We start from the raw sequence: 26,610 nt of genomic DNA, 5'->3' as shown, positions 1-26,610 counted from the left end.
CAGGAAGTCCGGCAGATCGATGCCGATCCCCCTGACGGCCTCCAGCATGCGGATGGAGCCAGAAGCCCCCACAATGATCTATCTATTCCAGAACCAGCCCTGCCGCCCTCCCCTCTGCTGAGATGGGGTCAGATCCCCGATCACCAGTCAGGCGCTTGGTCTAAGGAACTTGGTGGTGGCAAGATCTAGGACAGCTGGGGGGAAAAAAAATTAGGAAAATGACAGCCCAACAAAGCAGCGCGGCTCGGGACACAGCTCTCACAGGCCAGGGGATGAGGGAAAGGGGTGCCTTGGAGACGGTAGAGAGAAGCCGGCGAGTTAAGCGTGGCCAGTAGATGGCGCGAGAACTCTTCCCTTGTACGGTCTTAACCCTTGCGGCGTGTGTGGGGCTGCCAAGTCCAGGCGTATACATAGATACATGCATTTCCCGTTTTGAAAGAAACCCTCCATTTACATATTTGGGACCGATTCAGAATTCAGACAAATGGGTTCCGTCCTAGATAGCTATCCCAGAAAAAGTAGTTTTAACGCCGGCACACGTCAGCGGGAGAGGCAGTAGGGACGAGGAAAGGGCGAACTATTTGGGGGAAATGACTCTGACTCCCCACCCTACCCCTCCCCACCCCAGCCCCGGCCTGGTCTCCGGTGAAATCGGTTGACCGAATCATGAAAATCCGGTTCCCGGTTTACGCGTAAGCATTTGCATATGTAAATGCCGGTGTGCAAATAAATCCTGCTCTGTGCCCTCCCTTTCCCATTAAATCACAGGATAACACATGTGAGGCGCCTGCCTGAATTATGCTGCAACTACAGTAGTAACACATGTCCCATGGTAACGCGTGGGCATCGGTGGAGCCCGATGCCTTCTCATCACGGTTTCCCCAAAAGCAATACCGACCCTCCGATTAAAATATTCCTTTAGCATGCTTCTGTAGTCGCCGGCTGCCATGGCGAGCTCACTAACATCATATTTCCTGGGCTGCTTTTACAGGCAGAATTGATCTATTCGGGGGAGGAAGAAGAAGAAAAAAACACACACACACACAAGCCCCTGAATTTCAAATATTGTGGGGAGTTTGTCGGAGAGCGGAGCTGGGCTTTAAGAGGCTCACTAGTGGTGTCTGGTGGTTCCTACAAGGAGCTAGAATTGAGGTAGGTTTCGGTGGAGGGGAAAAAAAACGCGCAAGAAAAGACAGAATCCAGAGTACGGAGACTCTGTGCCCCCGTTGGAGAGATGGTTGAGTCCTCCTCAAGGTTGCTGTGGTATCCCAGAAACACCATTCACTCCGAGCTGTGACCGCGCACCAACAACAGCAACAACTCCACTGCGCCGGCTGAGGAGCAGGAATCGGGAGCTCGCGGAGAATATGAAAGGGAGCCGCAAAGGAGAGAGCCGAGCAAAGGAATCCAACCCCCTGGAGCCTGGCAAGAGAAGATGCGCTAAATGTGGCCGCCTGGACTTCATCCTGATGAAGAAAATGGGGATGAAAAGTGGATTTACGTTTTGGAACCTCGTCTTTTTATTGACGGTGTCTTGTGTGAAAGGTAGGTCTGCTTTTTTTTGGGGGGGGGGTGAGGGGGATGGGGTGGGGGTCCCGTCTGCTTTTGGATGGAGGTGAGCTGACTCGTCACCAGAGAGAGGCTGGTAGGTTACTTTGTAATTTGCACCGATAAAATAATCGTAATGATCCTGAAGAAGGAGTTGATTCAGAGCTCTTACTTCCCCCCACCTCGGATAGGAAATGCATTTTGCTTGCCAGATTTGGCGTTCAATGCAGTGATTGAGCCTGTGCTCAATAAATATTCTTGCAGTATGCTCAAACGAATACGTGAGTTGGTTCTTACAGCCTCTCTAACTAGTGGAGGTCCAGGCAGGATTCCTCTGCAAGACTTTTCTGGGTGGTGTGGGGGTTACCTTGATTTCTAGTCAAACCAGTCGGGTTTGATGCCTGGGTTGGAATATTTATATTAAAGACACTCCTGGAAATGCCTTTTTTAACCCTTTCCAGTAGGAAAGTTACCGACATGCTAGGAATGTGGTGGTTTTAAATGCATTAGGGCACAGGGGTCTTCCAAGCACCCCCCCACACACACACACACACCTACATAAATATCTTCATGTATATGTGAACAAATGCTATGTTGGTTCTTATCCATTGGTACATGGTAGGGGAGCTTCCTTGGGTCCTGTGGTAGAGGTTTGGCTTAAAATGAGGCTTTAGAAAACCGTCTGAGACACCTTGAAGTATAAAGATCCACCCTTTGAGGGTGAATGAAGGTAGGAGGAAAGTCATTAGCTGACGACCAAAAAGAAGATCCCCAGCAAGTCTCAGCGTTCAGACAGGTAGAGTGAGTGTCACATGCACAGACAAGGGGAGGTGGTGGGTGGGATGTACAATTTATTCTTAAACAGGAAGGCAAGGGGGGCGGTCAGGATCATTGGAAGGAGAACTGTCCTCGGGGGGAGAAAATAGACCCCCCAGCTCTATTCCACAACTTACCCTGCACCCTGCTACCCATTAATTGCTGCCAAGAATACTCAGGAGGTGTTTGTGACTCATGCCATCATTTTTGAACAATCACCTCCCCCTATACTCATGTCAGCTCTAATAGACACGATGGATCTCGCTTTCAGTGAAGCTAGTTTCAAACCCTGGGCGTCTGTGTGTCACGGGGAGGTGGTGTGTGCGTGTCGGGGGTGGAGGGGGCGGGGGTGTCTTGGCCCAGGCGCGCCGAGGCTGTCAACACAAACTGGCCGCTTCTTCCTTTGTGGAGGAGCGAGCGCCGCTCCGAACCGCAATCCGCCGAGTCCCTATGAAACAGTTTATTGTCCAGCTTGCAGCTGGCTGTCCCCCCACAGAAGGCAGCCCATTTGCATTCCGTGGAAATGATAATTCATGTTTTGGGTGGAGGGGTTCCCTCTCCCTCTATTAGGACCCATGATGGGTGGTGGCCTGTCTCGAATTTTAATGTACATCTCGAAATGCCAAGAAGTCGCCCTGGTCTCTCTGGCAGCAACAGCCCTGCAATCAACCTGCTCCTCCAAGCTCGATTCCCGCCGCCCCCACCCCTACCCCCAGCCCCTGGAACCTCAGCGCAGCTCGAAGCCCCGCGGTGTGTTCTGAGCTGCGTAACTACCCTGGCGGGAGCACAGAAAGCGTCTCGGTGGCTTGCGCGGGGGTTGCGTCGCCGGCTCCAAGTGCGAGGAGCCTCACATGTGTGCTTAGTTCGCCTGCCACTGGGAGTCCTTGGTTAATGGATGGCCCTGGGGCTGCCTGCTAGACGCGCGACCGACGTGGGGGAGGCGCAGGGAGCCAGCAACGGCGCCGCGCAGGAAAAATGTGTGTGTGTGTGTGTGTGTGTGTGTGTGTGTGTGTGTGTGTGTTGGGGGGGGCGGGGGAGGGGAGGCTCCTGCCAGAGGGTGACCCGGGGTTAAGCGCGAGTTTTCCAGTGATACCTGTTGAGCCAAAACCCATTCCGGGGGCAGGTAGGGAGAGGGGGTCTCCGATGTAGAGAGAGCACGCCCGCCCGACGAACCCCGAGCCTCGCCGCCTGCAATCCCTGCCCAGCTGCCCGCACCGACCGCATTTGCCCGATCAGGCGCGCCCGTGGGAAGGGAGGGAGCCCGCCTTTGCTTCCAATGGCACCGGAAACGGGACCCCCTCTCCTCTCCTGACAACTTTGCGTTAAGCCAATGGGTCGCCACTAAGGGTATTTCAGTTTGGGGGGCATGGGGAGAAAGTCGTGTGTCACACTCTGCTTTGGTCGGGGCCCAGCACCAAGGTTCTCCGGACCGTTTGAAAAACGTGTGTAAGGGTAGTGAGGTCCTTTATTGTCACTTATCTGCCACTTGGAAGGCGTCTCCTCTACTTTACAACTTGGAAGGCTGCCCTCAGATTCTGAGAAACCAACCTGGAGGCGGCATGCTCTAGACCTGCGCCCTCAGGGCTGGTGGTGCCAATGCTGCCAGTGGCTGCTGCTCCTCCTTCCCTCTCTCCCCATCTCCTGTCCATTTCACCTGAGTCTCCAGGCTTTCCCCAAAATGGCCCTGCTAAAATGGCACGCATGCTGTCTCCCCTCATGCCTGCGCCCGCTTTTGTCTTCCACGGGGTTTCTTCTGGACTCCCGGGCCCACGGGAAAGCTCAGAAGGGGCGCCGTTGGGAAGGCTTTGCAGGTCTCACCCACGCTGGCTCCAGGGCGCAGAAGTTCAGGGGGCGCCGTTTTCCAAGCGCGCAGCTCCGCCTGGAGATTTCCACCTTGTGTCCTGCACTCGCACCCGCCACCTTTTCACCTCTGCCTGCAGCAGCAGAGACAAAGGGGCTCCGTGGGAGGCATCGCTTCGGAATAGAAGACACGGTGGCCCTGGGTAGTAGGCCTGAACCTCCAGAGTGGGGCTGGAGAGAGAGCCGGCCTTCTCTGGGTGTTTCATCTCCACGGTCATCATCTAAATTTGCAGGACAGCAAGCTGGAGGGGGGTGTGCGTGTGGGTGGGGGGCGCAGGGCAGGGGCTGCTTAGAAATGAGGCTTGCTTGTTTCCCACGGACACACACGAGCACAAACCCAGGCAGTCCGAGGTTTGTGAAACGCAGCATGCAGCTGCAGCGTGTCTGCCCAGGTCTCGCTCAGAGAGAAACTGTGCATCTCCAAGTCGTGCTGAAAAGTCCCGCCCACGTAAACAGACACGCGTGGGGGGCTTTCCCACACGCCTTCTCCCGAGAGCCCAGTGCACCGAAGGTACAGAACACACTGACCTTGCTTGGTCCACAGCCAGTGGGAGCCAGGGCGTGCTTCTGGGGTTTCTCTGGGGACCCTGGACTTCCAGAAGGATCCACGTTGCCGGGGGGCCTTATAACTCCGAGGAGGTCTCACTCCCACCACAAGGCTCTCCTGCAAGACTGGGGCTCACCCCCACTCCCCGAGAGAATCACTGCTGGAAAGGGTCTTGTCTCAGGTGTCCGTCTGGTGGAAGAGCTGCCTCCCCTTTCGCCCAACCTAGGGGGGGCCCCCACCCTGCGATCTCAGGGCTGACCCCCTCACTCCCCGCCCTCGAGACTTAGAGTCTGACCGGACAGATCAGAAAATTAGCTTTTCAAAGAGGGGTCGGGTGGGTTAACGTCTTTGCCAAACAATCACAGCAAACAAAAGACCACCCACCGCCAGGCCATCGTCACCCACAGAACCTTTCCCTGGGGGTTTGCAAGACCGGGACTCCTGGGAGATGGCCTTTGCGTTGGAGTCCGGCGTCCCTGTCCGGCCCGGGGTTTGGCCCGGGGTTTCTCCCTTCCATCGATTTCCTCTGGGAGTGTTAGTGGATTTCTTTTAGAAGGCCAGGCTCCCCGAAATTTCCTAGGACCTCGAAGGTTGAACCCGAGTGCCTGACTTGGATCGTGACGCGTGCCTGCATTCGTGTGTGTGTGTGTGTGTGTGTGTGTGTGTGTGTGTGTTGCTCGGAGGGGAAGGTCCACGTGGATGGACACGGAGGGGCCTTTGGGAGGCCTCGAGAATGCGGGGGGTGGGGGGGGGGGGAGTCCGAGGAGAAAACGGGTGGTAGGTAACAGTGCGTTGATGTTCCCCAGACTCATGGTCGGGGAGCTGCGCCACTGCTGCCACACATCTGACCGAGGCGCCCAGGAAGGCGCCCTCTCCCCAAGCTGACCACAGTGCTGCCCTCTCCCAGCTTCCACTCCAACAGGCACTGGGGGTTGGAAAGCCTCCTGGGGGACCAGTCATGGGGTTGCTGATCCTCTCTGATCGCCCGCACCCTCACCCCAGCTCCTTCGCTGAAACGCCAGCAGGGGAGCCCGGCCCGGGGTTCCCGCCCCGCAGTGGCTCAGTGGGACCCGGGAGAGGACAGGGGAACTGGAACCGCGCAGGGTCACCCCCGGCGCCGCCGGCCGAGAGCGGGGGTGCGGGGGGTGGGGGGGGGGTTGCAGCGCATTGCAGAAGAGTAAGGAAGCAGCACGCCCAAGGAAGGGAGACGCACGCGGGCATCAGGCGGAGTCCCTGCTCCCAGAGCTGAGCACCGCGCCTTCGGGGAGGCTGGGCACTGCCAAGTAGCTAAGCCAACCCACCTTACCGCCCTGAAAAGGCTTGCACAGTTCCCAGGATTCTGAGTGGAACTTGCCCTGGACAGTTACCTGGTTGAAATTGTTCTGAAATGTCATTTTTTTTGCAGCGACATATTTCCCCCGAATCTTCTGGTGTTAATGGTTTGGGGAGGGCGCGAGCTCACACACACACACACACACACACACACACACACACACACACACCCATGTAGCAAAAGTGTGAGCAGAAATAATTAAGGAGCACATTTTAGTCTCTTGCAAATCTGATACCAGCTCCTTGGAGATCCTTCAAGGAGAAAGGGGGTGTAATTACTCACTATATTAAGTACTCCAGGAGCATCCACTCAGTTGCAGGAGCTGTAACTGTTCATGGTATTCATCACAGTTACTATTTGTGGGGTAGCTAAGTATATTTGGGGTATACATGTCTTTTCCCTGAACACACAATTTGGTGTCTACAGAAACAATGGAATAATACAATGAAGCAGTAGCTAATGGTATCTACACTGTTCTAAATATAGTGTAAGTAAAACTCTATTAAAAGTGAGATCTGGGAAAAGAAAGTGGTAAGAGAAGTACGACATTAATAATGCCTTGTACGTATGTGGAAACAAACACTGATATTAAATGCTTTCTACCATCTCAAATAGCAATAAGTAAAACAGACTAAACTTCAGTTCCTTAGGCTCCAACTACACTTCTCCCTGTGTCCCAAGAGGTGACGTTATGTATCCATCAGGGTCCCTAGAAAACACTTCAGGATATTAAATACTTTCAATGATTGTATTCATTGGTTCTCAACCTGTGGGTCGCGAACAATGAAAATACACTCTGCATATCAGATATTTACATTACGATTCATAACAGTAGCAAAATTACAGTTATGAAGTAGCAACGAAAATAATTCTATGGTTGGGGGTCACCACAACATGAGGAACTGTATGAAAGGGTTGCGGCATTAGGAAGGTTGAGAACCACTGCTGGAGGCACCCAACCATATGTCTGGCAAGGAACCTATTACTTTAGGGAACGTGACTATTTGAGAAAATATGCCATCTTGTATTTTGAATTCCAATGTTTGGGAGATTAGAAGTACAGTGCTTACAAAGGAAGAGATTATGAAAGATGTGTGAGATACAAATAAAATGAAAGGCAATTTCATCTATGTATGCATTAAAACATAACTCCTGTTTCTATTCTTTCTCCCATTCCTTTTACTCGTAATTTAAAGGGGTTTATAATTTCAGGATACAATGGCAGTTCTGATTGGGATTTTGGATGAGGTCTGTCTCATCCATAGACACTATTCTTGGCAAATTCATCTTTTCTCTCAAAGTGAGTGGGTGGGTGATTCATGGTTCTGTCCAGGGAGATCAATCCCCATGTCTTCAAGATTTCTTCAGAATTAGACCCTTATGAGACTCCCATTCTCATCGGGATTATCACTTTAAAAAAAAAAAAGTCAATTTACTGAATGTCTTCCAGTATTCCTGGTCTTAGTACTGATGGTCGACTTTCTCTCAATCCTCCCATCTTGCAGCCATGAAACGTGTCATGCCATCAGGCCCCTTGTTAAACTATTTCTTGGTGCCTGTTGAGAATTCATAAGGATTAATATTTTCTACATAATGATGGCTTGTTGCCCAAAACCCAGTTTGAAATCTCCTCTAAAAAAGTCTAAATGTAGACCGTTACCATATGCATCATCACATACCTTGTAATTGGTTAACAGGAAGATCAATGACCATCATGTGGCATTAGATCTCACAATATTATTCTACTGGCTCTTAAGTGGTTGCTCTATGATAATTTTCTAAATGTTCCTGAACAGGTAGCACCCTCTGGGGACATGTTAAAACTATGAACTCTCAGATCCCCACCACAGGTCTATTGAACCAGATGCCCTGATAGTTCGGCACTGACATTGCTATTTTTATTTAGTCATCCAGGTATTTCTGATGCACTCTAAAATTTGTGGATCACTGGGGTAAAGTGGAAACTCTGGAGGCACCATGACCCTGATGTCAAATAATTTTACTAGCAACTCAACTTCCTTAGCTTCATTTTCGTTATCTATTTTTAAAAAGTTTAAAATATCAGTAGGACCATAAGGAGATTCTAGAGCAGGGGTGGGCAAACTTTTTGACTCGAGGGCCACAATGGGTTCTTAAACTGGACCGGAGGGCCGGAACAAAAGCAAGGATGGAGTGTTTGTGTGAACTAATATAAATTCAAAGTAAACATCACTACATAAAAGGGTACGGTCTTTTTTTTTTTTTTTTTTTTTTAGTTTTATTCATTTCAAATGGGTCGGATCCAGCCCGCGGGCCATAGTTTGCCCACGGCTGTTCTAGAGGTAACATATATAGTGCCTAACACTAGCAATCGTCAGTATTATCAAAATACATGTCCATGTGCAAAGCCAGTATGAACTCTCACACACTTTATCCCTCACACAAGCAGCCTTAACTTTTCCATAGCAGTAAATAAAAAATGCAGCATCTTCTCACTAGCTATTATTGCACTTTGGCTAAGTTCCCAGGCTGTTATCCATTTGAGAAACACTCTGAAATGTCTACTTATCACCGTTACTCCGTTACTTCAGGTGCTGGCTCTATGAATCAAGGCCAGACCCATAGCTTCAAAATGTTACCCCTGATCCTGGGCTCATTTCATCTGTTACATTTCAATATTGATTTACTTTTAATATTGCTCAATTAATGCAATTACATGAACTTGTGTTATTCATCTTGTCACAGATCATGGTGTTTACAGTGCTGGGAGGATTCTTAAATATCAGCTAGTTCCATGCCAATATTTTAATACAATAAATGCACATGCCTAGGAAGGATAAGTGATTTTTACTAGGTTACAAAGATCATTAGCTCCAGAATTGAGACTAGATCATTGACATTCAAGTTCATGTTCAACTCTCTTTGTACTATGCCTTATCAGTTTTGCTACAGAGCTTGCTCAGATGGCACCAATGAAGAAAATCACAACAGTTAATATTTAAGTACCACATATCAATTAGTGATTATATGTTGTGTGGTAAAATTTTGAAAATGTTAACCACCTGTTTTGTAGAAGAAAAAAAGAAATAATTATGTTATGAAAAACAGTTTCTAAAATATATGATATGTATATAAAATAAATAATTATATTTTAATAATCTATTTCATAAAATATGTCTATAAAAATAAAATCAGTGTATTGACAGCTTTTTATGTCTCAGAGAACTTTGAGGGATAGTATTTAGAATGAAATTCTTATTTATTTTTTCTTATAATCTGGACCAATTTAGTATTTAAAGGCTTTTAAATCTAGAAAATTTGTTCTTAATTTTTTTCTGCATTTTCATTATGTTTAAGTCTTATTAACATCAAATTTATTCATTCTCTCTCACCTGCTTTCTCATGTGCATATTTCTCTGACATGGTCTATATAAGAAAATGCTGTAATTCAAAACTATACCGTAGGAAAAATAGCACATTATGTAAATATTAATAGCACAAAAAACAAGCAATGATATTAAGGGGTTATCTTTAATTTTATTGATATGGGAGATATCTTTTTAACTTTCTTTAAGATATGGGAGTAAAATATCCAAAATAATGAATGCTAGTAAATTTGAGGAGTTTAAATGTTCAAAATGTGATTGAAAAAATAATGAGTGATCTCTTAAAAGCTGAGTTTGTAATGGTCAAGATTATGAAAGTCTTCTTCCTGTCTTTGCTTTATGTTAGTCGATTTTAAGGGAATAGTTATGATTATATATTTTAAAGTGATTGTAGGAATTTAAAAAAATTACATTTAAAAATATGATTGGATACCATTTTGAAAGGAAATTTATAAGTGCAAAAAACAATTCAACTATAACTCTTAGATTCCAACCCAGTGTCTTGAGTAAAATGAACAATTTATGAATGCAGATGAATTTATGGACTTCACATATAAAATAATGTATGGGCATAAAAATTGTTTATGAGTTGTATTATGATCCTTATAAAATAAATTTGTTCCTTTTGGTACCTTAATCTTCCATTTGATTTTGTAGAATTTTAAGGATGGGAAAACTCTGAAAACCTATTTTTACTACCTAGACTAGTGTCAAATAGTCAGGAAATGCACATTAGATTTATTTGAGGGCCAAGGGAAGATACTTTAAAATATTCATATCCAAGTTCCATCAGTACAGTCTACTTCATTCCGTAAGTACACCTTGGTAAAATGTACAGGTGTAGCTGCTTATCTTCACACAAAGAGGAAGCAGGTAAGAGAAATGAAGTGACTTCCCAAGCTAGGGTGCAAACCCGTCTTTACCTTTCCTGCACAGGGCACATTTCTCTTTATTGGATGCTGCCTTATGAGCCTCCTTAATTGTTCCTAATGGGTTGATGGGAGCAAAGCTTCTTGAAATGAAAGCACACTGTGCTTACACCAAAATCTTAACCAGACTTACGGTAAAACAGTATTTCCCGAAGCAATTGTGTTAGGAGACACACATACACCCATGTAAATGAGAAACTTAATATACAATGTAAAGATTAACCTAAAAATTAAATGGGAGCATTGAAATGTATATTATCACCTATAAAAATACATCTATTGAATAGATTACATTTCCTTGTGAATGTGATAAAATGTATTTTCATATGTAACAAAAGTGCTATACTTTGCCCTTTCTGAACTTCAGACACCCCCAACATAAACTAGCCTTTTTCTTGCATTATTAAAAAAATATTTTTTGTTGGTGTATATTTTAGAGATGTTATTTTTACCTACATTAAAAATTTAAAAGCTGATATATCCTAATAATACCCTTATATACAATGTTTGTAGTGCATACTTGTTGCATTGAACACTTTTTTTTTTTTTAAATGGGACATCCTTATTTTGTTAAGTAGTTTTGCATCTTACAACAGCTAGATGTAGATTTCTCTATGGTTGGCAAAAGTCAGAGATAAAGGTACCTCTACAATCTGTCTCCAAGTCTATTTCCTCTAATTATGATTCCAGAAGTTTTGTAATGTTGAGAATTGATTGTCAGCCAAGTTCTTTATTTTAATATTGACTCTATTTTTAAATAATTCACTTGAGTTCATTGAAATTTTAAATCAGAAGTTGACTTGACATTTTGCTTTGATGATATTGGTGATGGGAAGGGAAGCGGATTGCTAACTAAAATACATTTTTTAAGCTTGTTCACATTCCCATTAACTGTTTGTTTCATAGTTACTTAATAAAATTATCAGCTGTGTTATTATTTTATATTATTCTAATTTCTCAAATATCTATTTTAGTTTTTCTGTAGGGGCATATCTTTTATTTTTTTTGTTTGTTTGTTTACCCTATGAGGGTTCTCTGATTTGAAATTCTGAAAAAATGTTAATTTTATTTTCTCTTATAACACCACATAATGGGTACCTGAGGTTTAAGAACTGAGTGGATACTTTAAAAAATGTAAGTTTAAGCTGTATTTTATTATGAGCATTTTAATATAGAGAAGTGAATATGAGTCTACTCTTTTATTCTATTAAAGCATAACAAGATACTGTTAATTTCAGGTAATTTGCAATTGTTAGAAATGACTTGGCTTTCGGTCTTTAAATTATATTTTTGGATACAAAAATGACTCTTCTGAATCTGTTATTGGACATATAATTTGAATTTCCCCCAAATGTTGGTAGTGAATTTATGCTGATCTGCCTGCATGTTCTATATCACATTGAGCTCTGTGTTGCTAAAAGCTGCATTTGCAAGATAACAGATCAAAGTTAGGAGAACAGGCAGAACAAACACAACTGAATCTCCTGGAGATGAAACACAGGATACACTGGATTTATTGGCTTTGTGCTCCAATGGACTGAGCTATGCAGTCTAGACGAACTATTTAGTCAGTGTTCACATATATAGAGAAAACCCGAGTTAAGGTTTTTTGACTAATGTCTAAATCAAAACAGCTGAACTGATTCAAATTTTCCTGTAAACAAATTTGCATCCAGGCTGCTAATTTGTGTGCCAATTTCCAGCTCCATAACTTCTAAAGATGAAAAAGATGATAAACTCTCTTAAATGAAGTTTGCAATAGAAATGCTGACAGGCCCATGATTGCTTGTATTTCATTCATGTTCAATGCTCTCTGCTCATGATTTTAAAAAAAAAAAAAACTTTCATCTATAAATCCTACTAAGACTTGAGTGCCTTTTCATCTGTTAAATCTTTATAAAAGAGGTCAAATAGTAACTCTTAAAATCAATTCTCTAGCAAAGTGCTAAGAAATCTTTAATTTCTGTGTTAGCTTGGCAGTATTCATTAACATATTACAGATGAAAATCAGAAATGACATTTTGAACTTAATTTTTAAGTATCACCAATGTGTAAGTCCTTAGAAATCAGCCATTGCTCAAGAATTTGAAGTTTACTACCTATGTGTACCTGTTATTGTATCTATTATTGAAATCTCCCCATTTTATAAGGACTTCTTTCTAGTTATGCAATTCTTTCAAAAGCAAAATTCTTGAGGTCTCAAAAGAAATTGGAAGATGTTAGAGATGCTAGGTTATATCTTGTGCTAGTAAATATAATCTCAATTGTTTCTATCATTTTCTTTTGGTTAAAGTCAAGTTTGGTTATTATGTCTTTTATTACAATAGTATTATCTTGAATTGAATACTGTAGCTTTGACACATTTTAAGTTAGGAGCTATGAAAGATGCAGTGGTCAGTAGATTTTATGACTACAAAGAGAAATAGCGACTTATTTGATCAGTTCTGGAACTCATCAACATATTCATTCAGCTATCAATCATTCATTAAGGACCAGTATGTATGGGAAACCCTTGCCTAGACTTGGGAAATCAGGGCCCTGACCCTCTGTGGCTCGTTGGTTAAGTGTGGTCCCATACACCTAAGGGTGGTAGGGTTCAATTCCCTGTTAGGCCAGGTTGCAGGTTCTGTCCCCAGTAGGGGGTGTTCAGGAGGCAGCCTGTTGATGTTTTACTCTCACACAGATGTCTCTCTCTCTCCCTTCCCCTTCCTCTCTTTCTAAAAAAGAAAAAAATCAATTAAAAAAAAAGAGTATACCTATTCACTACCCTAAAAGAAGACATAGGCTTTATTTTGAAGTAGGCGAACATAATACCAAAGCAATTGCTTATAGTAAAATTGTTTAGTTCTTCAATGGAATTCTTTTATCATGAAATATCAGTGATATACCACCTTTATTTACATATCTTATATAGTATATCATTATCTATCATAGGTAAGTGTTAACATTCTACAGACATTGTTTGAAACTTTGCAATGAAATGCATCATTTTCTGGTTTAATCTAATGTAATTTCCCTTGTAATTTTCCATTAAAATGTTTATTGACTCCCATCTGTTCAGCCAACTGATATTAACTAGTTTATCCAGTATTAATGATGATCCCACATGTATTTTTGTAACAGTGCTTGTACAGTTATATAATAGCTTGTGATCAGCAAATTGTGCTTCTTACCCGTTTTATTTTTCCATGTTAGGTTTTGCTTCAGAACTCCTCACTTAGCTTGCTAATGCTTTCAGATTAAAATTTAAAATTCTGCCCCTTCTCTTGGTGACTCATATGAAATGAGCCTTGAGCTAACTTATCAAGGTCAATATATGCAAAGGGCCAAATAAATAAGTAAATATAAAATATAACAGTTTCTGTTATAATCTTCTATTCCTTATTTTTGTCTTTATTGAAGACTTAAATAAGTAGATTATATTTCATTTTGCTTTTTTAAAATCTGTAATATAAAGAGAAATAGAAGAATTTATGAATGGCTAAAGGATGAAATACTGGCAATGATTAATACCAATTTTGATACATAGGAGTCAAATAGAATAATCTATCTTTACAAGATTAGGATATTCACCAAATTTGATCTAGGATTTTATATTTATTTCATTTCCCCCACATTGATTGCTTTGATGATACATATTATTTTAATGTTTGCACCAATACCCTACATCATAATTTCCATCTCCTTACCTGGGGTCCTCAAACTACGGCCCGTGGGCCACATGCAAATACAAAATGTTTCCATTTTGTGTTTTTACTTCCAAATAAGATATGTGCAGTGTGCACGGGAATTTGTTCATAGTTTTTTTTTAAAACTATAGCCCGGCCCTCCAATGGTCTGAGGGACAGTGAACTGGCCCCCTGTTTAAAAAATTTGAGGACCCCTCCCTTAGTTCCTTTCACATTCCATAAAGCTTCTTCATTATCTAATGATAATGTAATATGTAAGAAACCAGATTTGGTGTTTATCCATGCAACCGATATTGAAAGATTTTTCAATTTCTAAGTCTCAAAATCTTGACTTATTAATATAAGATCAAAACCAAACATATCTATTATCTATGTAAATTGCTATCTTCTCTGTTTTGATTACTTCAGCAGGGTGAAAAGGTAAATTCAGAAGCCTGAGATATAAGCTTTGGGTTGTTCTACTTAGTAAAACTAAAGGAAGAAATTTCCACGTGCATCGTGGTGAATTTCCAACACTTTCCACAATACATAGGATTAGCTCCTCCTATTGAAACCCCAAACTAATGCATGGGAGACAAATCTGCAGGATATGCTGACTTGTTTTCATCAACATTTCAAAACCAATGTCTAAGTTTCTTCCTTTCTTTGCCATAACAAAAAAAGTGGTCCCTTTACTTTTCACAGAGCTCCTTACACAAACAAATAACCAACCCTGCACTGCCTTTCCATTCCTTTCATCTTTTCTTCTCAACTTCCAACTCTCTATTCTATTCAAAGTATTACTGACACTTCATATATAAAGACAGTGTTATAACAAGGACTCCTTGCTTATAATGAAGTGGAGAGGTTCTCAAGCTGTCTTGTTTGTTGTTAATACATAAGAGAATCTCACAGAAGTCACCTGTTAAGATATATAGCCAGCCTTGGTGAAAATTAGAAGGGGTCATAGATGGTGATGTTTGCCTACTCAGCTAGTTCTAGGAAAGGTGTTTGGATAAAAGAGGCAACTCTGTTACACACTCTTCAAGTACTTTAAATTCCAAAATTAAATGCAGTTGACAAAATCTTGTTGATAGCGAATAAACACAATGCCCAATAAGCACATGCAGATTCATTAATTGTATATTTAAGCACAAATATTCACAATTTATGAATTCTGTCTCCTACATTTTTACTTCAACTTTTATGATGTTTCATTTTTCCTTAAAGCACTTGTGAAAACATTTTCCCCAGTAAGATATCTCATTAGGCATTTCTACTTCAGAATCTTTTCTTCTTTCATCATCTTCATGGCAGGGAAGGAAACTGATTGTCCCTGACCACTGCCGTGGAGTGTGAGAGCCTCTCGTTTAGGCGTCTCAACTTGGCATGACAGATAGACTTAACTCCTTTTAAACTTGAGGAAACAACGTAGAAGGAGGAAATTGGCAAGTGCAGAAAACGGAGTTCAAATCCGGCGTGCCCGCCTCAAAGCCTCTGCTCTTTTTACCCAATTGAAAAGGATTTAATTGACTTTGAGGGGAAAATTCCGGAGATTGAGATGACTTCTTAATTGGTTCACATGTACACGGTTATTTCTTTTCTGGAGTGAGTATTTATGAACATAGAACAATTTATTTCATATGCTGCAAGATGAAGGGAAGGCTATAGAAGCAGGAGAATTCAGACAAGTCAGACGGGTTATGTTATCAGAGGGACAGGCCTCATGTCAGTGTTTGGACATACTTTGTTGAATTCTTTAGTAAGTTACAGATATGTAACAACATATATGCGCATATATACATTTATATGCATATGTACATATATATATATATATAATAGTTAGATATTGTATTTAATGCTACCTAATATTATATATTTTTTACAAATTAAAATAGAAAGTCATAATTATAATTTATGTATAAGGCCTTACTTCATGCTTACTTATATTTTTCCTTATTTTCAACAGCCCAGACTTTATGGAAAACTTTCTATGAATTTATTTCTTAAAAATGTAAAAGAAATGAAACATGTTTCCTTAATTCATAACTCTACTGAGTAAAAGAGAGTTTGTCAAAGATCGTAAATCACCTAGCATGGGATCTCTATACCTAACTTAGTACCTTATAAACAGTGTAAGCACTCATTAAATATTAGGAGAATTGAATTGGATTAAAGTTAATTGAATTCATTAATTTAATTTAAGTCCAACCTGCATTCAGAAAAATCAATATATATTGCCCAAATCTTGTAGTTGTATAAACTTCAAATGTTTCCAGCTCTTTCAATAGTGGCTAGTGATATCCAATAATTTGTAGGAAATAAAAGAATACATAAAAATTTTATCTACTCAACATGTCAAAGTATGAATTACCTTTGCTACTTTCACTTTTGAATATTTAATGCAGTTTCTTTTACTTGAGGATCTGTATAAAGTTCCTTAGTCAAAATATCACTACCTCCATTACAATCAGATTAAGAGCCCAAAGAAACATGAGCCCTGATAAATTACCCTGGCATCAAAAATAACTGTTCATTGTGAGACCCCCTTAGCACATATTTTCAAATAATACTCAGTACATCATAAAGAAAATTAAGTTGGAAACATTGATTATGATTATCCTCAATCTCTAATCTGACAGACTAGAATGTGGATTCTAATACCAGTTACATCCTGTTGGCCAGATGACCCTAAGTGCCTTGTTTCTTTTAGGCTTAGGTTCCTTATCTCTTGACATTTTCACTTTAATAATTAGCTTTTGCTAAGTTCCTATTTTCTTACTCTGGTCAAAATGGTAGATTTGAAAGAATAAGAGAGACTTGAATAATGGTCTCTTGACATTATCCTATTGACATATCTTATCATCTCTATTGACATTATCTTTCAAGTCAGAAGATTCTTTTCAACCATTATTTTCTCATTGTTTTTTTTTTTTTTATTCTATGTCTTCATTTATTATATTTAACTTGTGGAAGTTGGGGGCAGATATTTAAAAATCCCATGCATTTTGAAAACTTTGTACCTCTATGTGACTATTTGACTCACCAAATTGTTCCTTTCTGTTGTTAAAAATTTTACTTTGCAAATTATTTTCCTCAATTGTAAACACTTAAACATGCATTTCATATTCCTTTTTTGAATCTTCTTTATTGGGCATGAGAACTTTTTGGAGGAATGAAAGTGATGTTGACAGGATTTTCTCTGAGAGACACTATTGCTTGTTATATACTGTATCTACTTAAAGTTGCTTCACGAATAACCTTTTTTATTTCCTTTTTGTCTCTAGGCAGCCAGTTATATTACTATAATTACCAAAGCTGTTTATCATTCCATAATGTGCTTTTTATATTACCACATTGTAGTTATATTTCTAAAGAAACAATTGTTTAAAAAATATCTTCTTGTCTTCCTCAGAGTGGGGATACAATAGACATCCATTTTTTCCGATTTGATACACAGGGCATTTAATGATTGTTAGCTTATCTCTTGACTCAGAAAATAATAAAGAAATCAACCAACAGCATATGAATTCAGATATATTTAATCTGTAGCAAATATTTTTAGTAAAATTAACATGACCACTACCAATTGAATGGTTTACAATAGGCCAATCACATAGCTGAAAAATGCTTAGATATTTAGTAGGGGGTTTGGCCATCAATGTTCTGTTTTTACTCACTTTTTGGTTAAGTGGAAAGGAAGCAGAAAGTGAGAAAAGTGGTATACTCCAGCAACTTTATTGCACTACTGCTGCTTCAAATGCACAGGGGGGCTTAGAATCCTAAAACCAGCTTTCGGTGCTCAGGTAGCTGTAACATGTGAGTGATTATTTGCAAAACCGACATAGTTTGTAGACATAAAATTATAATAGTTCTCCACAGCATGAATGAATCTGACATTTGTTTTAGAGGTGCAATAATTCCCAATACCAAATTTTTTACTTTAAAAATTTAATAGCTTATATAGGACTGCTTAGTGAAAACTGCTGTTACAATGTAATGCTATTGGCAAGCAGAATAAAATTGCTGTAAAAAATATAGCATGTATCCTCGCCAGTGTGGCTCAATGGTTGAGCACCCATCTGTAAACCAGGAGGTCATGGTTCAAGACCCAGCTAGGGCACATGATACTGGGTTTCCCGCTCCATCCCCAGTAGGGGGCATGCGGGAGGGAGGCAGCCAATCAATGATTCTCTCTCATCATTGATGTTTCTATCTCTCTTCCTCTCCCTTCCTCCCTGAAATCAATAAAAATATATTTTAAAATAGAAGAAAAAATGTAAACCAGAAAAATTGCTTTACAAAAATATAACATGTAGGTAGCAAAATTCTGTACACTTCTGTAGCACAGCTACCACCAACAAAATCTGAAGCAGGACATTTTCAAATGGTAGGCTCCACATTGGACTTTTTTTCCAGTTTTTAAATTTGATCATCACTTTGCTTCATCCACTGAAAATTAATTGTGGTAAGATTTATTTAAACCATAAAAAGTAAAAGATTCTGATGAGTTAATTTATGTACCACACTTCACATTCCACAATAACAAAAACAATGTGTAGGACATAGTAAAAGGAGAACGAAAGCATTTGAACATATGCTATGTATTTATGTACAGGTTTCTCCCATTGTCCAAAAAGAGAGTATAAGCTGAAATGGCATAAAGGGAAGAAACAATTACCATGAAATTATATGGAAATACTTTTTAGTATTCTCAGAGGCCTCAAATAATCTGCCAAATCATACTAAATATCTTTTAAAAAAAAAACCTAAAGTGGCACTGGCATACAATAAAAGTAGGGGTTGTATGATAAATACACAACCTGTAAAAATAATAAATGTACGGTGTAGTTTTACTTATAAAAAAAGATTGGCCAAAACCGGTTTAGCTCGGTGGATAGAGCGCCGGCCTGAGGACTGAAGGGTCCCAGGTTCGATTCCGGTCAAGGGCATATACCTTGGTTGCGGGCACATCCCCAGTAGAAGGTGTGCAGGAGGCAGCTGGTCGATGTTTCTGTCTCATTGATGTTTCTAACTCTCTATCTCTCTCCCTTCCTCTCTGCAAAAAATCAATTAAAAAAAAAAAAAAGATTGATTTCCCCTAGCCAGTTTGGTTCAGTGGATAGAGCATCAGACTATGGACTGAAGGGTCCCAGGTTCGATTCTGATCAAGTCTTGATCCCCACCCCTAGTTGGGGCTAAGGTGTGAGGCAACCAGTCAATGTGTCTCTCTCACATCAATATTTCTCTCACTGTGTCTCTCCCTTTCCCTTCCACTCTCTCTAAAAATATCCTCGGGCATGGATTAACAAAAACAAAACAAAACTATTTTCTCTTTAAGTATAAGTTAACAGAACACCACAATTTGTTCACTCATCAATCCACACATTCCATTTTATCTATTCCTGGGTGCTGGATAAAAGAGACCATTGTGCTACTAGCAGAACCAATAGCATGTCCAGCAGCTTTTAATTCTTTTTTTTTAATGCATAAATACATTCATGGAGAGACGTTCTGAGAAATGCCTCATTAGGAGATTTCATCATTGTGCCAACATCATAGAGAGCCCTTACACACACCTACCTGGTACAGCCTATTACACACCTAGGCTCTATGGTGTAATAACCTATTGCTCCATGGCCACAAGCTGCACAGCATGCTACTGTGAACAACGGCATGAGACTAAGTCAAGCACAAGAGAAAATGATGCAATGAAAAGACGTGATCAACACAAGATGTATGCAGCTGCTGCTGATGTAGCATGGCGTACTGTTTTATAGCAAAAAAAAATTTAATAAGCACAAAGAATACACTTTAAAATAGTGATAAGAAGTTTAGTAGAGTAAACATAACTAGTAACAGCCATTCATGATCATTATCAAGTATTATGTACTGTACATAGCTGTATATAATCATTCCAGCTTATGAGATTGCTGACTGTCAAGTATGGCGTCCATGCATTGTGGCCGCTACTCCACATACCTAGACATACCTAGAGTCAACTGATGTCCTGCTAAAGCCCCACCCACCAGAGACATGGAGGCCAAAGTAACTTTAATTAGGAAACGGTGAGGTTGGGATTTGGGTGGCACCAACACGTTTTCTGTGCTGCTTATCTTTTTCTGACCTGGGCCCCATATCCAATAACTGGATTGTCTTCTTTAAAAATACAATACCCTCATTAGAAAAGTAGCTTTGATATTTCTTGAACTCAATGAACAAATATATATGTCACTGCATGTATGAATTCTGGGGTTTTATAGGATTCTAATTTTAAAGCCACAAACTTCTGTAAGTCGTTTGGTTTGTGAGACTGAATCAGCTGAGCTAGCTTTTTTCAAAATGAGGACACAATGCTTCTTAAGTACGTAAAAGCCTAAAACCAAGGATTCATTCCTCTGCTTACTTATATAGACATTATAGCACTCTAGACAAAAAAGAAATACTGAACCCATTTTCCAAATTAATCATATTAATTTGAATATTAATTAAGCTGTTGAACTAATCCCTCATTGGCAACATATTCATGGTACTGACAGTTTCAGAGCAAGAGCCTTTCAGTGTATTAGGCCAGTTTTATGATGGAAAAACATTTTTTTTGAATTCTAACTACTGCAAGAGTTTCTTATCTGCAGCATACTCATTATGATTTTGGACTTCAGAAGTCAAAAATGTATGGGTTGTGCCCTGGCCAGTTTTTCTTAAGCTTGGCCTCTGCCTTTGTTTCCAATTGTCAAGCTCAAAGTGCAGGGCGTGGCAGGCTATATCACCTGCCCTGAGGCTGCTGGGAGGGGCTAGCTCCTCTCCAGAGAAATGGCCTTTCCGGTTTGGAAGCAGACGAGCATCCCAATGCAGGACTCCTGGCTCCTGCTTCCCCAGGTCTCGCTGCTCTGCTTCCCTCCCCACCTCAAGTCCACACCTCCCTGCGCCAAAGCCTCAGGTGAGTAGTTGCAACTGAAAAATCCTGTGTTCTGGGTTTAGAGATTCAAAACAAAAACAAAACAACAACGAAACTGCTACCTTCCTTCCCACCAGCACCGCGCTGAGCCGCGTTCCCCTTTCGTGACATCACCTTTTGCAGGGACCCCCTTTCTGGGCTGGGTCTTAGGTCCAGACTCCCAGGCAGCCAGCAGCTCTGAGGCTTTTCCTGTTCACAGTTGGGTGTAACACCTGCCGCTGCTGGACTTGACTCTGGTGCTCAGCCTGGGCCGGGCTTCTATTGTTCTGAGCGAAGAGATTCTCTGGTAGCACAGTGCTCCCTCCCTGGGGTTGGGCCCGCTCCTCTGGAGACGTCGCCGCCCTTCCTACAGGTCTCCAGGTGTTTTCTGTCCTTCCTTACTGTAAGTCTCCTCCTCAGCGGGGCCTCATTTGGTAATTCCGGGTGAATATTCTCCAATTTAGTTGTATTTTCAGACTGGCCTGGGGACGAGGTGCACAACAACTCTGCCTATTCAACTGCCATTTTTCTATTCCAAAGCTCTTTATTTATTTTTTAAAATATATTTTATTGATTTTTTACACAGGGGAAGGGAGAGGAATAGAGAGCTAGAAACATCGATGAGAGAGAAACATCGATCAGCTGCCTCCTTCACACCCCTTACTGGGGATGTGCCTGCAACCAAGGTACATGCCCTTGCCTAGAATCAAACCTGGGACCCTTCAGTCTGTAGGCCGCCACTCTATCCACTGAGCCAAACTGGTTAGGACTAAAGCTCTTTAAACATCATTTGGGAGACTTCTTGTGTGGCCATTATTTTGAATGCACCTGAGTTGAGGAGTGTTTTGTATGCAAAATAAAAAGAGTACAATGTCAATGATAGAACCTTGGAGACCATTCATTTCTAAAAGTAGAAAGTAGATAATGACCTAATGAAAGAGAGAGAACAATTGATGGAAGTTGGAAAAGAACCATGAGGGTTCACTAGTAGGAAAGAAAAATACGGGTGTACAAGAAGGAGGGGAAGATGTACAACACTGAGAGAATTAAAGATTAAAGGGAAAATAATTTAGGAAGGTTCATTGGATTTGGCCATTGATAAACAACCTTTTAATGAGTTGTCTCAGTAGAGTGGTGGAGGCATAAATCAATTTGCAAGGAATTAAGAAGATCATGGGTGATGATAAAATGTAGACACACATACCCAGTTTCCTTAATGAACTTCTGATGTGGGTTATTGGAGGGGTGAATAGAACAGGATTTCCTAGAGCTCTGGTAATAAGAATTTGGATACGTAATACCCATTATAAAATATAACACAAAAGCAAGTAATTAGAAATCCACAATTATCAGTGTCTGTATTTGTGTGTGAGAATTTATTTACCATGCAGAGAATATGGACAATATATCAGCATCTATGCTGATGATATAAGGCAAAGAATAAATAAAAGAAGAACAAAGTGAAGTTATGTAATACAAATATGTATTTTTTACATATTTGTCTATGGCTCAGTGGTTGAGCATCAATCCATAACCAGGAGGTCATGGTTCCATTCCCGTTCAGGTCAGGGAACATGCTCTGGTTTCGGGTTTCAGGCTCGATCCCCAGCAGGGGGTGTGCAGGAGGCAGCTGATCAATGATTCTCTTTCATCATTGATGTTTCTATCCCTCTCTCCCTCTCTGAAATAAAAAAATATTATTTAAAAAAAAATGAAACTGAGACCAAACCCAGGTTCTGTTGCTTGCCACTTGAAAGCCAGTAATCAAGAGACCAGGGCTGGTGGAAGGAGAGGAAGTTTATTCAAGAACAGGCAGTAGGAGATGATAGTGGACTCAGGTCCCAACAACCATCTCTAATATCTCAGCACTGGCAGAGTTTTTCTAAGGAGGGAGAGGGCAAACAGAACAAAAATAAAGGGTTTAAAAAGTTATCTATGTGCAGGCCAGCACAGTCTCTTCTGATAAAGACCATGACACTGGTCAAGGGATGGTTTGGTGTGTGTCATCCTGGTTTTACATCATCCTGGTTTTACAGTTGAAGGTCAGCAAATCTCCCAGAGCTGGAATGCTTAAAGGTGGGAGTTTGCATCTTCTGAGGTTAGTTCCTAAAAGTCTTATACAAACATGCTGTTTATCTACAAGTTACACGTTTAGTCAGAGTCAGTATTTGCAGAAACAATGTCAAGGGAATGGTGAAGAATGGTGGAGTGCGTTACAAAGCAACATGGATATTTTAAGTAGGAGAACTGGATGAGTCTTTCCAGAGATGGGGAGGGCTATATTTGGCCCTCTGCTTTCAGGTTAAAGATTTTCTTTCTTTGGTATGCAAAGGAGGTCAATTAACTTTAATTACCTAAATGTCATCAAGATTAAGACTGCCACAGGCAGCAGCTGTGGCCCAGTGGTAGACCCATGAACCAGGAGCTCATGGTTCCAGGTTTGATTCTGGGTCCCGCACATGCCTGGGTTGTGAGCTCATTCCTCAGTGGGGGCATGCAGGAGGTAGTCTATCGGTGATTCTCTCTCATCATTGATGTTTCTATCTCTCCCTCTCTCTTCCTCTCTGCAATCAATATATATCTCTATCTCTATCTCTATATCTATATTAAAAAAATTAAGACTGACAAAAGTATTCCAATCTATTAATTCCCACTGAGAATGAGGAATGTTCTGAGGATACAGATTCCTGCTATCTCTGTGATCATCACTTGATTTAAAAATACATATGTAAGTTTTTATTATTTGCCAGGAACTGTGCTAGGCATAAGTATATGATGCTGGCCAAGATATACTCTTGGGGGATTTATAGTGCCTCTCATTTTGCAGTCAAGCTTCATGACTTGCTTTAATGAAAATGGGTAGGAACTAAAAAAAATTAGATAATGTAACACAATGTCTCATTCAGGAATATTTTTCAGAAATAAATCACTTTTTAGTTCTGCATCTAGAAACATTTGAAATTTTGTTGCAAATAGTCTCTCTACATTACATGGAAATGTGTTCATACTTCTTTGCTCTTTTAATTAGCATTTATTATTCTTAATTATGAGTAATTAATATATTAATATTATGTCAATGCTTTTATTTCTCCTTTGATCAGAAATGTCCTTGCTCATGCAAATATTATAGAATATAGCCCCAGATGTTTAGAATTATATCTATATTGCCTAATTAAAAGAACTTCTTGAGTTTCCTCTTTTATTATTTTAGCCTCCTAACCCTGTGGGTCAGCCAACTTATGTCAGTGAATGTTGGCAAATTTATTTCTTTAATTTCAAAGTTCATGAGGAAGGTCTTACTGTTGTAGGCAGTGGGAATGGCACCCGGTGTTAGACCCATGGGATGGGAATGCCTTGGGTTCAGCAACCTTAGTACTTGGGTTCCGGCTAGGAAAGAATTCAGAGCTAAGACCCAATTATAAGAAAACATCCTATATAATAAAAGAGTAACATGTAAATTGACTGTCGCTACGCTCACCAGCCAATCAGGAGTGAATATGCAAATTAACCCGACATAGATGGTGGGTTAATTTGCATGCACAGGCGCCAGGTGGAGAGCAGAGCAGGAGAGCTGGAGGCTTGGGGGGGCCGTGGCTCCCTCGGTTGCTCCCAGCACAGGGAGCACCAGGACTTCTGGGAATAGTAGTTCTGATGGCAGCCCCAGGACCAGAAGCGGAAGCCCAGAGCACAGGGAGCACCAGGGATGCTGGGAATCGTAGTTCTGGTGGCAGACGGATCTCCTAGACCAGCGGTTCTCAACCTGTGGGTCACAACCCCTTTGGGGGTTGAACGGCCTTTTCACAGGGGTCGCCTAAGACCATCCTGCATATCAGATATTTACATTACCATTCATAGCAGTAGAAACATTACAGTTATGAAGTAGCAACAAAAATAATTTTATGGTTGGGTCACAACATGAGGAACTGTATTTAAAGGGCCAGAAGATTGAGAACCACTGCACCAGAGCAAAGTGAGCCTGGAGCAAGTTCCTGTTGCAGTGGGGGATGGAGGGGAAGCAAAGGTGAGAGACATAAGTAAAATCAGAGTGTCTAGGAAAAATTAAAGGGAAGATATCCTAAAACTTCCAGGAAATCTCCACCAATGAAGCAAAGTAAAAAAAAAAAAAGAATGCCTCTATTACTCTGTGAGCAACAAACCAAACTGGTTTGGAGGTTTCAGACATTTCGTTCATAGGATTTCAAAGACAGACAGAAACTCCCGGATTAGAGAGGGCTCCCCTGAGGGCTCCCAGATTGGAGAGGGTGCAGGTCGGGCTGAGGGACCCCCCCCCCCAACCCTCGTGCACGAATCTTCGTGCACTGGGCCCCTAGTTTATTTATAAAATGACAGAGGTAAAAGTATTTCATAGAAGACATGGGCTGAGGAAGTGGAAGGGCCATAGGGGCTTGGGAGTGAGGAAGCTAATGGTAATGCACCTGAGGGGTGGGGGAAGGGAAAGACAGAAGGGAGCAGTGTCCCAGGAGGAAGCGCTCTGGGCCCTCAGTCCTAAGGGTTTTAAGGGGGGAGATTTTAGGGGAGGTCTCAGATTTTAGAGCTCAGTAGACTATTGATCAGTTTTCCAGGTGTGACCTTTTAGGGTGGTGGTCTCCACTGATTGCTTGGCAGACACCAGGGCCGATGTCATTATTCAATGCAGCTGGCCCTGACGTCAGCCATGGCTAGTTTTGCTGCTATTTTGGGCCTGGAGCTGAAATACAGATGAGGCCTAGATGATACCTACGGGGAGGAAAGGTCAGGGGGTCCAAACTGCATGACCAGTTATATGCTAGGGGAGAAAATTCACCCTGGGATGAGGTCCCATCCTACAATTGTCCTTTGCTAGGCAGGCAGGGCTTTCTGACCTGGTGGCCTTCTGTACCTGGCCCGTCATCTTGGCTCTGCTCATGTCTGTCTAACTGCCTACCACATTACCATGACCTTCAACTACTGAAAAGAGTTTCCTGTTTGTGGGTTGTTTGTAATTTATGTTTTTAATTATTTGTAACTATAACGTTGTAACAATGATGCATATAGAACCACAGAAAATTTCCATTGATTAGTGGCTTTTCATTAAACTCAATTGAAGAACTATCAAAAATTCTGTTGCCCATTTTCTTATATATTGAGATTTGGAAACTTTTGAGGTAGATCATTGATTTCCTTGCATATTGTAGAATATTCCAGCAGAATTCTTGAAGAGAGGTGGCTAATTTTATGTTTGTTTAATTTTTTCACTATTTTACAAAATAGCTTTGATTAACCATTTAAAAACATTATTTTCTATCACTTTAAACATTGATCCTAGGTGTGCTTTGAAGAGTTACTTAGAATATTAATTCAATGGGGAGTCTATTGGTATTTTTACATTGGCTTTGGTGGAATTATTTAGTGTTAATTTTGGCAAATGCTACAAATCAGAGCTTTTTTTTATTATAGCCACTTTACTGGTAAACATTATATACTCTGTGTACCATCATACCACATGTTAGCACATAGTATTTCACACAGAATTCAAAGTGTATCTAAGAGACAGAGGTGTACATGGATAACTATGATAAAGCTTGCAATGTACAGTGTTAAAGTCATTGTCAATGAATACCTTAAGTA

General features: G+C 41.2%; 1 protein-coding gene across 2 annotated transcripts in view; it reads left to right on the top strand.

Moving 5' to 3' along the window:
* Nucleotides 1-991: 991 nt before the first annotated feature.
* CSMD3 (CUB and Sushi multiple domains 3) overlaps nucleotides 992-26,610 on the top strand; it is an 879,736-nt gene continuing 854,117 nt past the window's right edge. For both annotated transcript variants that reach the window (XM_081111575.1, XM_081111574.1), the window contains exon 1: nucleotides 992-1,545. In XM_081111575.1, coding sequence (XP_080967701.1) covers nucleotides 1,368-1,545 — 178 coding nt within the window. In that variant the 5' untranslated portion in view covers nucleotides 992-1,367. The remainder of the gene's footprint in view (nucleotides 1,546-26,610) is intronic.

The sequence above is a fragment of the Myotis nattereri genome (genome assembly GCF_964212035.1).
Source record: "Myotis nattereri genome assembly, chromosome: 17".
Taxonomy (NCBI): domain Eukaryota; kingdom Metazoa; phylum Chordata; class Mammalia; order Chiroptera; family Vespertilionidae; genus Myotis; species Myotis nattereri.
The sequence above is the reverse complement of the archived record's forward strand: the minus strand, read 5'-3'. Positions and strand labels throughout refer to the sequence as shown.